General features: G+C 37.2%; 1 protein-coding gene across 1 annotated transcript in view; it reads left to right on the forward strand.

The window, feature by feature from the left end:
* Positions 1–3: 3 nt before the first annotated feature.
* OSTM1 (osteoclastogenesis associated transmembrane protein 1) overlaps positions 4–17,301 on the forward strand; it is a 33,076-nt gene continuing 15,778 nt past the window's right edge. Inside the window, exons 1-3 of the mRNA XM_027602803.2 lie at positions 4–423; positions 5,401–5,515; positions 15,172–15,269. Of these exons, the coding sequence (XP_027458604.2) occupies positions 4–423; positions 5,401–5,515; positions 15,172–15,269 (633 nt within the window). The remainder of the gene's footprint in view (positions 424–5,400; positions 5,516–15,171; positions 15,270–17,301) is intronic.

Consider the following 17,301-nt stretch of genomic DNA (forward strand, 5'->3'; position numbering starts at 1 on the left):
GCAATGGGTCCGGACGCGACAGTCGCGTGGCGGAGGTCGTTGCTTCTGCCGCGGCTGCTGCTGGTGCCGCTGCTGCTGCTGGTGCCGCTGCTGTGGTCGGGGCTGGCTCTGGGCGCTCTCGCCTTGGTCAGCAGCCCCCACAGGGTCCTTCACGACCTCCTATCGGAGCAGCAGTTGCTGGAGGTGGAGGACTTGTCCCTGACGCTGCTGCAGGGCGGAAGGCTGGGGCCGCTGTCTCTACCCCCGGACCTGCCGGATCTGAATCCCGAGTGTCGGGAGCTGTTACTGGACTTCGCCAACAGCAGCGCAGAGCTGACCGGGTGTCTAGTGCGCAGCGCCCGGCCGGTGCGCCTCTGTCAGACCTGCTACCCCCTCTTCCAACAGGTCGCCAACAAGATGGACAACATCAGTCGAGCCGTGGGGGTGGGTAGAGGAGCACACTCGGGACCTCCAGCGTGGAGGGTTGGGAAAGGAGGATGTAATGATGGTTTACTCTGGGGGCCTCAGTTTCCCTGTTTGTAAGGAAAAGGGATTAGACTGGGACTGTGCAGTTTGGGGCATCAGAAGAGTGGGTGGCATTATAGGTCTTGGAGTTTGGAGTTTTGCCTTCATGGCTGCTGTTGGGCATCTTCTTGATACATGTTTGCAGATAGGTATGGCTGTTTTTTGCGGGGGTTCTGTGCCCTTAACCCTACCTTTCGTTTCCCTCCTTTACTGTCTTCACCCCACTCTGACACAGCTTCTTCCCATCTCTACCTGGTGTTCCCAGGAAGGACCCTTTCCTGAAACTCCAAGTAGAGGGGGGAAACAATAATGTGGTAGTGCTTAGGAGGCTTGAGCTTTGTAGCCAGATAATATCAGATCCACCACTTTATAGCAGCTTGGGCTTGAATTAATTATCTTGTAGTCTTAGTTTACTCCTCTGCAAAATGGAGAAAAACAGCTGCCTGATGTGACTGTTACAAAGATTAAAAGAGATAACCTGTGAGAGCTTATCTTAGTGATTAAGACAGTCTGTGGCTGGTCAGCCAGGAGTCCAGTTCCTATTAGCTGGCATATTCTGGGCAAGTTACTTAAATTCTCTATGCCTGTTTTCTTATCGATAAGATAAAAGGAGCTCTTAGAAAACTAGCACGTAGTAGTAATTCTCAGTAAATGGGAGCTAAAATTTTAGGAAGTGGTATATCTGCCCTCCATTTTTGGTACTCTTAGCACTTTTCTGGTCATGTGGTAGGTCCTGTGAAGGGTTTAATAAAAAAGAGAAAGGGAGAGAATACATGTTCCTGCTAGTAAGAAACTTATAGGGTCTAGAGCAGTAAAGGATAAGAGTGTCAGAGCTGGTAGGAGTCATGAGGTGTGGGCTGGATATGCCTTGTAAAGGAAAAACAAGAATGACGTTGGGATTGTGGAGAGGGAAATTTCCTCTTGTATTGAGAGGACAAGTAGTCTCACGAAAATGTGATTGGAATTATTTCATAAATCATAGTTTATCTGACAAAATATGAACTTACATAGAGTTGCATCCTGCTTTAAGTCAACCTGATATTACTTAACAAATTATTTTTTTTTTACATAAATAGGAAATTTATTTGCATTAAATAAATTATGTGGGCAGTCTTTCGGTAAAGAGCTAGTTTTCAAGTTTGGAAAAAACAAGTAAAACCAATGAATCACTGAAGTAGCAATTAGTAAAAGTTCATTGTGCACACACCAAAAAGACAGTTTGCAAACTGGGAGCACTCAAAACAAAAGATGGAATGAGGCTCAGAGATGCATTGTTATAAAGCAATGTACATAGTATGCAAGAGTGACTGCGTTAATTCTCCACAGATTTGGTTTCAGTATAGGAATTTTCTTTTTACTTTTCATAGGAATTTTCTTAAAGAGAATTGGTTAGTAATTACCTCATATCAATTTTGGGGAACAGGAGAAGTCTGGTTTATGATTTTCAAAGAGATAAGCAAGAAGAGGCCCAGTTCATGTTAGCCTCACTTGTCTTGCAAAGTAAGCCAAATTAAGCTTTTGTTTGTATGACTAAACTGGTTTTGTCTGATCAGGGAATGTTCAAGTCTGGTCTCTATTTGCATTTGATTTTAACATGGTTTAAATAAATTTAGGCTTACCTGCAATATTTTTCAGGCATACTTCTATTAGGTATAGCAAGGCAGATGTATATCCCTATCCATCTGTCTTTCTATGATTTAAAAATAAAGTACCCAAGACTTGTCCCTGTCACTATAGCAAGGTATATTCTATTTTGAGCAATTAGGTGAGTTGTTTTATGGCCAAGATACTGAATCATGATGCAAAGTTTGGATCTTTTGAAGGAGCAAATGCTTTCCTCATTTGTGTAGATACTGTGGAATTAAGAAGAGGTTAAAAAATAACCCCAAACTCTAGTGGTACAGTATTATGGTCATCACCCAATCTGTGCTTGAATTTCCACATGAAATCCTCATTGCCCAAGAGAGGCTTGGTGGGGGGTGGGGTGGGGCGGGGCAGAAACTTCCTTCCTCTTGTTTGTGTCTGTCAGATTCTGCCAGTGATTTGGGTACCAGGCTCACTTCACCTTTGTGTGAAAGGAAGAGAGTAAAGAGTTTAAAAAAAAAAAAAAGGCAGAAAAACCCTTTACTCAATCTGGATTTCCTCTCCAATCCATCCTAGACCTTGATCTCTTTCCCTTCCTTTCCTCAGTAGAGGTGGATGTGCTTTGTTGCTCAAAACCATGATTTCTATGGTTCTGAGGTACTTCATGGATTTAATAGGCTTTCTTGGATTGGTTTGGGTATTGAATCATCATGTGTAATAATGAACTTACGGGAAAAAAGTGTTCTGAGTTTCTTAGAAGTGAACTTGAAGGAATCAGTTGTTCTTTGTGTGTGGGGGGGTTATTTCTAGGGAGTAATGTATTTGACTCACATAGGCTCAATCTTTCCTTTAAGTCAGTTTAATCAGCAAGCACATGCTATTCTTAAATATTGGGCTGGTAAAACGATACAGAAGGAAAAGGGTGATAAGGCCCAACCTTCAAACTATCAGCATAGTTGGGGAAATAAACCTATTTTGAGAAAAAGAAAAGAGGAAAAAATCATCAATGTGACTATTATATTTTGTACAATAGCAATTTACAGCAAAAGGGTTAAGGGAGATGCTGAATTAAAGGAGGGGACAGAGCAAGTTGGGGTTAATCAAAGAAAACCTATAAGCTGAATTTTGAATAAGATATCCTTTATCATCTCTTCAGGGTGAATCCATGTCCATGGATTTATTGAGAGAGGAGGGAAGTATAACAAGGAGAAAGAGAATCAAAGGTAGAAATTTGCAAGCTATTTCTCTGGTACAGCAAGCTAATTCATTCAATTTAACAGAATTGTCTGATGAGAATTCTATTTTCTTGTCACTTCCTCTTGGAATTACTGAGACAAGGACCACATATAGTTTTATTACCTGAAGGTAAAGAATACAGTGATTTGTGAAACTTGAATGGTATAACTGACAGATTTCCTCTTCCTTAGAGTCATACTTTCTTCTTTTAGTATAAACTGATAGTGGTTTCAGTGAGCTGTTGAGCATCCTCAGAGAAGTTGCCAGGATGCTTTGACTCCCAAACTCCGAATTGCTTAGCTCTATCTCATTCTACTTGGTTTGTTTAAAATTTATAAAAATAGGTATAGATATACAAAGATATGTATATATATTTATGTAGGTGCTAGTGATTAGAGGTGTGTACCTGGAACTGTTCAACATACTTTTTAAAACTATAGACTGATAAAGTCTTAGGAATATAGGGAGAAACTCAGAACATAGAATAACATAATAATCTGTCTTTCATTAGTGATCAGAAAATAATGCTTCTTATGCATTCATTCAAGAAAAGTATTGAGTACCTACTATGTGCCGGCTAGTAGTAGTTACTAGGGATATAGCTGTAAATAAGCAGAGCTTGTCATCTGGTAGGGAAAACAGATACTAAGCATATAATAATACAAGTAATTATTTAATTCAGATGTGATAACTGTTGCACAGTAAAAAACCCCAGATGCTACCAAAGCATATAAGGGAGCTGATCTTGACTAGGGCTGGTGGTAGGTTGAGTGGTCAGTGGTTAAAGCTGATATTTAAAATCTGAGAGGGTGTGGGGCAGAGGTGAGAAGGTATACATGTAAAAAGTAGCAGGTGTGAAGACTCTGAGTCTGGTGTGTTTGAGCACTAGAAAGAACTCAGTAGTATGAGTCAGGAGTACACTAGTGATCTGAGCCTGAAGAAGTGGGCAGGTACCCTGTCATGTGGGCCTTATTAGGTATGTTAAGGGTTTTAGACTTTCATGTTGAAGCAGTGAGATGTTATTGAGAGGTTTAATTCTGTAGAATGACGTGATCAGATTGGTACTTTAAACACCATCTGGTTACGTGAGAAAAAGTGGAGGGAACAGGATGGGGAGGATAGGGGAAGAATACGTGTGGGAGATGAATTAAGAGACTCTTGCAGTGTTGTAAGAAATGGTGGCTAGGCTACATGGGGACCATTGTGATGGAGGGAAATGGATAGATTTCAGAGATATGTAGGAGGTAGAATTGACAAGACTTGGTAGTTAACCTCTGGGGAGGTTCTTGAAGTCCCAGTGTTTATGGCATTATACTTTCTGTATCCTCAAAACTCCAGGATTCTTAGAGTGCCTGGTAAGTAAGTAGTAGGAGTTAAATAACTTTGAAAGAATGAAGGGTCAGCATGACTTAATTCCTTGCTTGGGGCAAAAGGGAAAAGAAATCGATAAGGATCAAATAATTTAGGAACTTGGATTTACTTTTTTGCAGAGTGTGAGTTTCATTATTAAAATGATCTGTGGAAAGCATATTCTATGTGGGTATAAGCTATTTGGGTACAAATTTGTGTGTCCCATTTTTTTGTGATTTATAAGGTTTTGAACCAAAAATTTCCCAGAAGATGAAACTTAAATATTTTGTAATCAAATTGTAGAAAAATTTAGTGTAAAAGAGGCAAAAAAGAAAATGAAAATCACCTCATTTCCGTTATTCAGAGATAACCAGTGCTACATTTTGATGAAAGCTTTCCAGAATTTTTTCCTATGTATAAAAAGTAAGAAATACGATGCACGCGGTTTGGGCCTAAGTGGTTGAGATTGTTCTATAGAAGCAAGTATTTATTTAAGAAGCAAAGATTTTCTTCCCTTGCCAATGAACCTGGTATCAATAAATATTTAGCTGCTTTTGTTTTATTACCGTTGTTATTAATGACATCATTATTTGATTATATCAAACAATGTTAAAAAATGCTTTTAATAAATATTTTAGTTATTTTTATAAGGGTTTTTTTTCCTAAAGCTTTTGTTCGGGAAGTCTAAAAATACTCAGATTGTATTTTTCTATCTTTTTGTTACAGAATACATCAGAGAGTCATAGTTGTGCCAAAAGTCTCTTAATGGCAGATAGAATGCAGATAGTTGTGATTCTGTCTGAGTTTTTTAATTCCACATGGCAGAAGGCAAATTGTGCAAGTAAGTAATTCTTTCATTTTTATGTTGCAGTTGTGGTTCAATAGTATAGAGGTCAGATTTTATTTTAGTGAATTTTGAGATCTTTGAAGCTAGATAATGCTTTTTATTACTAAGTTTAAATGAACTACAATTAGCATCATGGTTTATTAGTGGGAATTCCTTGGGCAAATATTGAAAGGCAGAAAAGTGTAGCAGTTGACAGGATGAATTTTGCAGTCAGACAGATCTGGCCTTGATTCTAAGCTCTGGCACTTCCTAACCCTGACTCACTTGCAGTCAGACTTGGGCTTGTAACTTCACCTCTTGGACCTTCAGTTTCCTCATCTGATTTGGGGATGAATTGGGGATAATAATGGAACCTATCTTATAAGATTGTGTTTAGGATTAAATGAAAAAATTGTGTAAAGAACTTAGCTGAGTAGCTGGCACATAATGTTGAAATGTTAACTGTTTAATATAATAATAATTATGTTTATAATCTGTCAAATGGTGGTAATGGGAGATGGTAACATCTGTTCTACTAGTTTTGCAAGTTTATATGTATTTGTATAACACAATGAGATCTATTTTCAGGCACTCTTTGGAAAAATTAAAACTATTTCAGTTTGTGTTTTGAATACCAGCTGTGTACTAGGCAGTTCTTCTTTTCCATGCCTTATAATTTAGTAAGGGAGAAAGTTATGTTTATAGGATAATCTAAGGCAGACAAATAAATTCCTTAATAAAGTTATAGAATCGTTGGGGGAAGTAGAAAATAAGTTGGGGAGAATTTGAAATGACTTCCTGGTGGAGGTACCTTTTGATCCTATACCTTTATGGCTAGGCGTGATTTCAGTAAGTAGAGATGAGAGGAAGGACACTGCAGAGAACTAGGCATCATGGACAGAGACACAGAGGTGTAAAAGAGTAGTAGGTGTTCCAGGGTCTGGAAGCACAGTGGGAGGTAAAATTGGAAAAGGAAAATAGGACCTTGACTGATACAGTAGTTTATCATAAGCATTTTATTAAGAAATGGTTGTATATTATAGTATTTTGGACATTTACAATACACATGGAATATTAAAGGCAGTAAGAAGTACTACAGGTTAAAAAAATCTTTTTTAACATTTAACCTAGCACTTTCCAAGCTTTTTATTTTTTTATGTATTTCATTAAAAAATTACTGAAGTATAGTTGGCCTACAATGTTATATTAGTTTCAGGGGTGCAACTTAGTGATTCGACAATTCTATACATTACTCAATGCTCACAGTAGCTATAGTCACCATCTGTAGCTTTTTTTTTTCTTTTTTTTACCACAAGGACCCTTTATTTTTTCTTTTTATGGAATCCCATTGGAAGAGGAAGAGAGAGACCAGTGAGGAAGTTATTACAAAATAGTTTAGGCAAGAAGCAAAGAAAACATAAAGTAGGGCATGGGCAGGAGAAATCCGCAGTATTAAAAAATCTGTGTACCTGTCAGTCATTAATGAGTTTAACTTTTCTAAGGATTTGTCTTTTTGTTTAGTTTGTATGAGAAAAACTAAATGGCAAAAAGACCCCTGCTAAGTTTCTTTTCTTTGTAGTACATCATGGTATATTGAGTATTGACTCTCTTAATTTTGTCTCTATTCAGATTGGTAATTTGAACAGAGGCTTGGCTGACAGTTACCTTTTTTTTTTTTTTTTTAAGAGCAAAAGCTTTACTTTTCTGGTGCAGAAGTTTCTAGTATAAATATGATTGAACAGTTTGCTTACCTTATATAGGAGAGCTATTTTTAAGTATTCTTAAGCCCTTAAATACATTGATATAGGAAAAATATATTAATTATAATTAACTTAAAATTAATTAGAATAAATGGAATATATATTGGGGTTCACTTCTTTTGACTGGTGTGACTTAAGTTTTTGTACTTGAGAGGTAAAGCATCTTTTTTTTTAATTAAAGATTTTATTTATTTATTTGACACGGAGAGAGTGATAGAAGGAGAGCACAAGCAGGGGGAGCAGCAGAGGGAGAGGGAGAAGCAGACTCCCTGCTGAGCAGGGAGCCTGACTGCGGGGCTTGATCCCAGGACCATGACCCGAGTGAAGGCAGACGCTTAAGACTGAGCCACCCAGGCGCCCCAGAGCATCTTTTCTTTAAAAGATGTTTTGTGACAAAGACTTCACTAATTCAAAGTAGCTTTCTTTTCCAGTTAGTTAAAAAAAAAGAAAACATTTTGCTGCATATTTACTTAATATGGTAGTTATAAAACTCTTTAGAATAAATTCTTAGGATAACTTTGCTTTTCTGTGAGCCGTCCTATCTTGAAAATATTCCTTGATTGAACTTATTTTGAAGAACAAATGAAACGCGTACTTCCTAATTAAAATTAATTTGGTCACCTGACATGTGGTCAGGTGAAAGAAGCAGGGTGTATTTATGCTATATACATGCTTGATATATGGAAAGCTTAATCTTTTACTAAAAATATAAAGGTAAAATATTCTCCTTTTCTAAAGAACAATTAATACTACATAAAATTAAAACTAGATAATATGAAAAAATTTTTTTAATAGATTTGCACATTTTCTAGGAAAATGTAAATGCTCAGCAGTGATCTGGCATCAAGTTCTCATGAAATTGCATCTCTAGCAACCAGATCTATTAAACACTAATTTCATGGGATCTTTACTCTCTCTCTCTCTCTCTCTTTTTTTTTTAAAGATTTATTTATTTATTTGAGGTGGGGAGGGGCAAAGGGAGAAGGAGAGAGAATCTTAATTCTCTCCGTGCTGAGTACAGAGCCAGATCTGGGGCTTGATCTCAGGACCATGAGATTACAACCTGAGCAGAAACCAAGAGCTGGATGCGTAACCAACTGAGCCACCCAGGCACCCCCACTCTTTTATTTTCTTAATGAATGATAATAAAGGTTTCCACTTACTTGTGCACTTAAAAAGAACATCTATTTCCTACCTATTCATTCATTGTTTTTTTAAATCACTGACCTTTAGAAATATGTAGAAGAATACAGCGATGTTTATTCTTTTAATAAATGGAAGACAACAGTCATATTATGTTATAATTTTAAAGGAACTGTGCCTGGTCAGAAGTTTGCTTGGATGTTGTAATTTTGTACTGTAGGAAACTAGTAAATACTACTTCAAAATATGACTGTAGGAGACCAGAATATAATAAAAGATTATTAAAAATGTAAAATTATAAAAGCTAAAATATTGTTTAAAAGAATATTATTAAAATTAATGCACTGCTAAAAAGCACCTTTCCTTTCTACTTGATCTAGCTGTGGGTTGTCTCTGCAGTTATTAGTTGATGAAAGGAAGGCTAGAAACCCAATAAAAAAGAGAGTGTCATCCATGTACCACTCCCATCTCTTTTATCTTTAGAATTCCTATGTCTTTGAATGATATTAGTCTTAGAAGGAAAGAAGGTTCTGGAAATTGATGGAGGCTTAAAAGAAATGTTAACAGCTCAGCTTTTCCAATTCACATTACAAATAACATGGAAACTAGTTCTTGTGGAGACTGCTAAGTAGTAAAGGAAATATATCAGTATTTCTCCTGTACAGAATTTTAAAGCTATTATCAAAAGTGTATTGTTGACACAGGGATAGCCTTATTATTGACATGCTTCTTAGTTATCCTTTGCATCTGACAGTTGAATAATTAGCAGGCTCACAAGCTTTGATGAGACCATGGATTGTTTTATGGTATAGTGTTTTGGTTCTCTGTTTTCTCTTTCTATAATAGACATAAATTTAAGGTGTACAGTGTATTGATTTGATCTGTTTTGCAAAATGCTTATCACCATGGTGTGAGGTGTAATATGTCACATAATTACCATTTCTTTTTTGTGGTGAGAATGTTTAAGATTTACTCTCTTAGCAACTTTCAAATATGTAAGTATATAAGATAGTAAGTATTGCTAACTATAATTACCATGCTGTACATTAGATTCCTAGGACTTATCTTAAAACTGGAGGTTTGTATCCTTTGACCAACAGCTCCCCATTTCCTCCAGCCCCTGGCAATCACCATTCTTCTCTTTCTATGAATTCAGCTCATAGTTGACTTTATATGCTGGGGTTTATTCCTAACTCTGGATTCTGTTCCATTGGTCTCCTTTCCTGTGGTAAGAGTCAATCTTATCGGGGCGCCTGGGTGGCTCAGTCGTTAAGCATCTGCCTTCAGCGCATGTCATGATCCCAGGTTTCTGGGATCGAGCCCCACATCAAGCCCCACATCGGGCTCCCTGCTCAGCTGGGAGCCTGCTTCTCCCTCTCCCACTCCCCCTGCTTGTGTTCCCTTTCTAGCTGTCTCTCTCTGTCAAAAAAATAAATAAAATCTTAAAAAAAAAAAAGAGTTAATCTTACCTAGTTGATGAAACTCCCAGGGAAGGGCTTTATGATAATTGAGTTTCTTTTGGAACATCTGTCTTTAGGTAGATAAGGGCAATTCACAGAAAGCTATCTGTGTTTGCTGTTTTTCAAGTGACTTTAGCTCAAAATAATCCTTAAGGCAAAGAGGCATATTTTAAGAAAGACATATTCTATCACCCTTCACTTACTGTGTCTTAATTCCTTTTTTTGTTTTTTTAAGATTTTTATTTATTAGAGAGAGAATGATAGAGAGCATGAGAGGGTGGAGGGTCAGAGGGAGAAGCAGATTCCCCGCTGAGCAGGGAGCCCGATGCGGGACTCGATCTTGGGACTCCAGGATCATGACCTGAGCCAAAGGCAGTCGCTTAACCAACTGAGCCACCCAGGCGCCCATGTCTTAATTCCTTAAAAGTCAATTATTAAGGGACGCCTGAGTGGCTCAGTCAGTTAAACCAGCTCAGGTCATGATTCCGGAGTCTGGGGATTGAGCCCACATTGGACTCTCCCATTGGCAGGGAGTCTGCTTCTCCCTCTGCCCTTCCCCCTGCTGGTACGCACGCTCTCTCTCTCTCACTCACTCTCTCTCTCCAAATAAATGAAAACAAAAAAAAAAAGGCAATAATAAAACTTCATGGTTAACCGAAAGTTCAGTTAAGCAGAACCCCTCTTTCTCATTTTATCTACATGGTAATTTAAGCATTAGACTCACTTATTTGTATCTTATAATCTAAAAAGTCTTTGTTTTCATACTCATTAAACTTAATTATGTTCTTCAGGTACAAAGTTCTCACAGTTTATACTATATTTTCTGAAGCTTGCCCTATTTTTCAGAAATTGGTGATTGTTGTTTTCTATAAAACTAATTTTGTAAAACAGCAGAGATCTTTATACAAACTCCTAATGGATGCCAAATACTTTATCTAAAGATGCTAATAATTTCCGTCATGATATCAACTTGAATCCTCCACACCTTTAAGAATGCTTCTAGAGCTGATGCTTGAGCCCTCACTGAGAAAGAAGCTATGCTAATCTGTCCTTGATGAGGCTGCATTGATTATCTGAGATGTGGAAAATTCATAATAACCACTTCACTTAGTGCTTATAGGAAGCTTTATTATTACTAATATTCCTTAACTTACTAATTTCTAAAATATATAGCTTCTCACTGTTTATAACATTATGCTCCCAATTCTTACAAAAGCATAAAAGAGGAATTTTAGTGGACTTCCTTTATTTTAAATCAGAAAGTCAGGGCTCTTTAATAATGAAGACATTTTAAACCGTATTGTATAAATGAACTCCTTTGTGCTTTATAATGCCACTCTCTAATGATCACTGAAAAAATTTTGACGGTACTGCATTAATGTGGTACTTAACAAGATGACCAGTCTATATTAGCTTTTAGTTTAATTTTCGAATTATTTTAAATGAAAAGGAATGGTTGTCAGTAAAATAGAAGAGATTAAGTTCTTTTGTTCAGAGGAAGCTTCCGTTATAAATTATTTTTATTTTCCATAATTATCCTATAAATTCTTTATAAAGAAATTATTTCAGTTACATACTGTAGAGAAGAAATTGCCACTGTTCTCTCACATTCATGTGCTTTATACTACTGCTGTAGGCAGTCCAGGGACCCACACACACTCATCTATCCCTATACTGTGTGTCAGTTGCCATGACATGGCTCATTAACATAGATGTGCAATTGCTATGGATGAAATTGTATTCCCACTACTCCCTGCAAAATGTCAACTACAAAAACAGAAAACCTGATTAATCTTTTAGGCCAATATACTAATACTCTGCATATTTGTAGTTGTATTTGTTTTTATATATTATATACTGCCTCATGTGTGAAAGGATTCAAGGCTACTTCGTGGTGACATTAAACCAGGATTAAGAGGGGTTTATGTTATCTTTTTTAAAAAAAGAATTTGTGAGCTTTTTGAAAGCTGATGGAGTAACGTTTTCAAATAGTAAAGAAAAAGTGGTATAATGAAGAGTACTTAATGGAAAGTCTGAAAGTATATTTTGTATTTCTGAAAGTCTGAAAGTATATTTTGTATTTGTATTTTGTATTACTAACTTGATGTATGATCTTCATTACATTACTTTATTTCTCTAAATGGGACTTACATTCTTGAGAAGATAAAGATGTGGAGAATGCAGGGTATAGGAGTTCACAGAGGGAAAGACTCTAGGAATAGGTTCATCAGCAGGGCCCCATGCATACCAGGTATATACCAAGCCCTGCACTAGGGCATAAAGGGGTGAATGGGGCTGAAATTCCAGCTCAGCTTCTGGAGGCAGGAGTGCCTTTTTGTGATTAATCTACCCAGAGAAGATGTCTTTTTCTAATTTGCACCAAGGAGTTTTAATATGCTAGTTGCTGCCCTCCTGCTCACCAGGTTTAAGGTTCATGTTAGTTGCCAGTACTGATCAGTTGGTAGTGACTGCCTGAATCCCCTGAGTCCCTGCGTGATGTAAGACAGCTGTCGGTAGTGGAAGGAGGAGTGGTGGCATATATTCGTTGATTCCCAGGATTGAACTTTAATGGTTTAGAATATAGATGTGAGAGGCACCTGGCTGGCTCAGCCCGAACAGTATGCAACTCTTGATCTTGGGGTGGTGAGTTTGAGCCCCACGTTGAAGGTAGGGATTACTTAAAAATAAAATCTTAAAAAAAGACTATAGATGTGAATATTTTATTTATTTCAGTGTTTGAAAATGCAGGCTCAGGAATCAGACTGAATAGGAATTTCAGGTTTTCACTTACCAGTTTTGTGGCCACAGGCATCTTCCTTAATTGCTCTAAGCGTCTGTTCCTTATTTAGAGGATGGGGATAATGATCGTGCCTGCCTCTTAATATTATGAAAGAGCACGTGCATATCTCACAGTGTGTCATAGCCTAGTGTCTCCTGTAGGGGAGGGGAAAAAACCTCTTTCCTCTACCCATTTAAGTTCTCTGGCTGGAACTCTGTAAATTAGACTGGCCAAAAACAGATTAAGAAGAGGAAAAACAGGGCGCCTGGGTGGCTCAGTTGGTTAAGCAACTGCCTTCGGCTCAGGTCATGATCCTGGAGTCCCGGGATCGAGTCCCGCATCGGGCTCCCTGCTCGGCGGGGATTCTGCTTCTCCCTCTGACCTCCCCCCACCCCATGTGCTCTCTCTCTTTCTCTCTCAAATAAATAAATAAAATTAAAAAAAAAAAGAAGAGGAAAAACAGAAGTTGATTAACATGGAGCGCCTGGGTGGCTCAGTCGGTTAAGCCGCTGCCTTCGGCTCAGGTCATGATCCCAGGGTCCTGGGATCAAGCCCCGCATCAGGCTCCCTGCTCAGCTCAGCGGAGAGCCTGCTTCTCCCTCTCCCTCTGCCTCTGCCTGCCCCTCTGCCTACTTGTTCGTTATCTCTCTTTCTCTCAAATAAATGAATAAAATCTTAAAAAAAAAAAGTTGATTAACATGAGCGATGTGCATGGATATATTAGAGTACCTAGTGATGGGAGTAATCCAAAGGGATGGTTAGAATTTGGACTTATATATCATCTTAGGCTAATAGAAGAAAGGGGGTTTGGGACTTCTAGATGGAGGAGGCAAGTTATGAGAAGGTAAGCGGGAAAAGTATGGTAAACCAGGGTTGTTGAGGCAGGTTGATTAGGCAGATTTAAGTTAGAGCCTTTCCATTGGTTAGAATTGTTAGAGTCATCCTCTTCCTTCCACTTGGAAGGAGACATCTTTAGAAATGGAAATTATAAATGTAAATTTTACTTACAAAACATAATGTGTTCCCTGTTTTTAGACCACTTTTCCTGCTTCTGCTGGTTCCCAGTGGCTAATATGCCAGGGGCACCTGGGTGGCTCGTTCCGTTAAGCAGCCAACTCCTGATTTTGGCTCAGGTCATGATCTCAGGGTTGTGAGATTGGCCCTGAGTCCAGTGTGGGGTCTGCTTGAGACCCTCCCTCCCTCCCTCCCTCCCTCCTTCTGCCCTCCCCACCTCCCACCCCAACGCTCTCTCTCAAATAAATAAATCTTTTTTTAAAAAATAATAGTCTGTATGCCAAAGAGGCATATTTTGAGGGGGCTATATCTAGTACCTTTCACTACCTATTTGATCTATCTCTTACCCATTGAATTCTTTGTTTGCATTGTTACCTTTCTCCTTGATAATTGCAACAGCTTCTTATCCTGTCTCCACTCCCAGTTGAGAGAGATCATATTAGATGTCCCTGAGTGGGTATAATATACAACCATCAGTTGAAATTAAGGACAAGAGTAGGGTGGAGTAGGTACTAGAGAATAGAAAATATTTGGAATGTTCCTTGTGGAATAATTGGTAGGGTGTCTACAAGGATTGTTTTGTGGCCCTGAGATTAGCATTGGAATTGAGTCCCTTAATTATAACCTTAGAATTTTCTATAATAATGTGCTACAAACAGAATTGGGAGTAGAGAAAGTAACCGGAGGTTGTCCAGGATTAGAGATGTTTGTGAGTATGTGGAAGGTAAGGAGGGCAAGGACTCTGAAAGAGTGAGATTGAAATGACTGACCCCAAGTTTCAGGATATGAAGCCAGGCCCTTGCACCTATATCCTAGATGTGTAGAAAGCAAGAAGAATGAACTTGAGCTAATGTTAAGCAAGAGTATCAAGTTGCAGAGGAGTATCATTTAGATTTTAAAAAACATGTAAAATAATTCTTTTTATTTCCAGACTTTACTTAAAGCCCCTTTATCAGTATTTTAGGCAAAATTCTTACCAGCTTGTTTCTTGATCCCACAACTCAATAGATTTGAAAGAGCAAATTGAAAAAGGTGACCCTGTTAGATGCAATAGAAGTGAAGATGGAGGAGACACAGAACTACTAAATTTGATACAAAAAAGGATCAAAAAGCATATGAATTTAGGTTAAATTAATGTAGGATAAACAGTCTGATGCATAAACAGCACTAAGAGTACCCTTATTAAGTCAGCATTTGGTAGCTGAAGTTCATGATTAAGACTTCGCAGCATATCAAAAATCAATTTAAATTTTATTTTGTGTATTTTCATAAAGAGAGGAGAGTGGTTATTTTAAGGTGTTTGTGAAAATGGTTATGATGTAAAAAAATATCTTTTAGGAACTAGAAGGGGTAAGCTTCATGTGTTTGGAAAATTCTCTTATGTGGAACACATGATGCTTGTTTGAATAAAGAAATACTATAGTTTGAAACAGAAGATGATTGCTTGAGAGATAAATGACAGTTTATAATTGTTGCTGGAGATATATTAACATAAGTTTCTGTTTTTTTTGACAGATTGTTTAACGAACAAAAGTGAAGAATTATCAAATAGCACACAATACTTCCTCAGTCTGTTTAATCAAACCTTGACCTGCTTTGAGCATAACCTCCAGGTATTTTTTTATAATACTTGAAATTAAAATGCTGCCTTGTACAAAAGCATAATAGATATTTCAGCAAATTTTTTTAGCATTAATTGTTGGTATTTATCTGTACACACATGTAGGAGAGTAAGTAGACCTGGATTTCTGCTAAGTTCCTAGTATTACTAGCCTTTAGGAATATCATCAAAACTTTAGTTGTCTTATTTGTAAGGTGGGAACAGTAAAATCTATACTGCCTACCTTCAAGTATTTCATAGTGAGGATCTGATGAGGTATTGAGGATGAACACAGTAATTTGGGCGTATGATTGTTTACTTAAAACACAATGTTGTTCTGTCTGACAGTAATTTATCTTGACTTTGTTTATGCAGTAAGGTATTATGTATGCAGTATATGATTCTGTCTACAGGCAGCTTATTCTTTGCCTCAATACTTGCTTAACTATATTTTACCTACTTTAAAAGGCACTGTTTAGTAAGGTAACTGAATTACAGTGTGAAAGGTAGCCTTTAAGAAACCTACCCTTGGGGCGTCTGACTGGGTCTGTAGAGCATGTGACTCTTAATCTCGGGGATGTGAATTCAAGCCCCATGTGGGATGTAGAGATTACTTAAAAAAAAAAAAAAAAAAAAGAAACCTACTCTTTTTGGTTTTTGTTCTCTCTACCTCTGACCCTTGAATGTTGGTATTAGAACTTTCCTGGTGGTGTGGTGAGGGGTGAGATTGGAACTCTGATAAAATCCTAGATTTAAAACCTGCTTAACAAGTAAGTAATCCCCACAAATAGATGTAAACATGTTTAGTATAAGATATATATGATTTCGTTTTTAATCAATGTGATGACACAGAATTATGATTTTCCCTGAGAATAATAAGAATTATAAGCAATTCCCAAGAAATGTTCTGCAAGGTGTTAATACATGGCCCATAAGAAAAGGTTTAGTGTTCTAATAAGGTTGGGAAATGCTTTACTACAGGACTTTAGAATTTTAGTGGACTAATGTATGTTGTAAAACTCCAAATGGTAATTTTTGTATACAAGTGTATTTGACCAGTTACTCTTTGGTGTAAGTGTTCTGATGAATGTTTTAGGGAAATTAACATTTTTCCTGGGATGTTAGTTGCAAGCATTTTTTCCTAGTTGTTTATTTTTTTTTATTGTGCTTTTCTTTTTGTTATGAGGAAAATTTTAATTTTTATATTATCAGATTTATCAAAAACGTTTTAATAGCTTGCAGACTTGGTGTCACATTAGAAGGTTTTTCCCACTTTGCAATTATTTTTAAAATTTCTCCTGTGATTTATTAATTTTATGATTTCATTTTCTGCATTTAAACATCTTTTTTCTATTTATTTTGGTGTAAGATGTGAGGCGTAGCTCCATCCCTTTTTTCCTGATGAAATGAATTGTAGAAGCAAGTAAAAAAAAAAATTCAGTCATTTTAAGATTTTATTACAATTGCATTACATTTTAGATTCATCATTTGGAAATAATTGACATGTTTATGATACTGAGCTTTCCTATCTAGGAATATGGTATATTCTCTTTTTATTGTGGTAAAATAGAATGTGAAGTTTACCATGTTACCATTTTAAGTGTACAGTTCAGTGGCATTAAGTACATTCACATTGTTGTGCAACTATCACCACCATCCATCTCCAGAAAATTTTCAAACTCAAGCTCTGTATTCATTAGGCAGTGATTTCCCATGTCCTCCTCCCCTAGCCCCAGCAACCACCATTATTCTCTATTTTTGTAATGTCCTCTAGCACAGTCTTACCGATTTATTTAAATTTTGTATCGGTTTTATACATTTCCGACGTTTATTCCAAGGTATTGTATCACTTTTGGTGCCATTGTGAATGATATCTTTTCTAACCCCACTACAGATTTTCACTGGTTCCTTTCTTTTAAAATGTTTTATTTTGGAATAATTTTAGATTTACAGAAAAGTTGCATAAATAATGCAGAATTGCTGTATATCGCTGACCTAGTTTCCCTGGAGGTTAGCCTATGTTATCATGGTATATTTGTCAAAAC

This window comes from Zalophus californianus, chromosome 7, assembly GCF_009762305.2.
Source record: "Zalophus californianus isolate mZalCal1 chromosome 7, mZalCal1.pri.v2, whole genome shotgun sequence".
Classification (NCBI taxonomy): Eukaryota; Metazoa; Chordata; class Mammalia; order Carnivora; family Otariidae; genus Zalophus; species Zalophus californianus.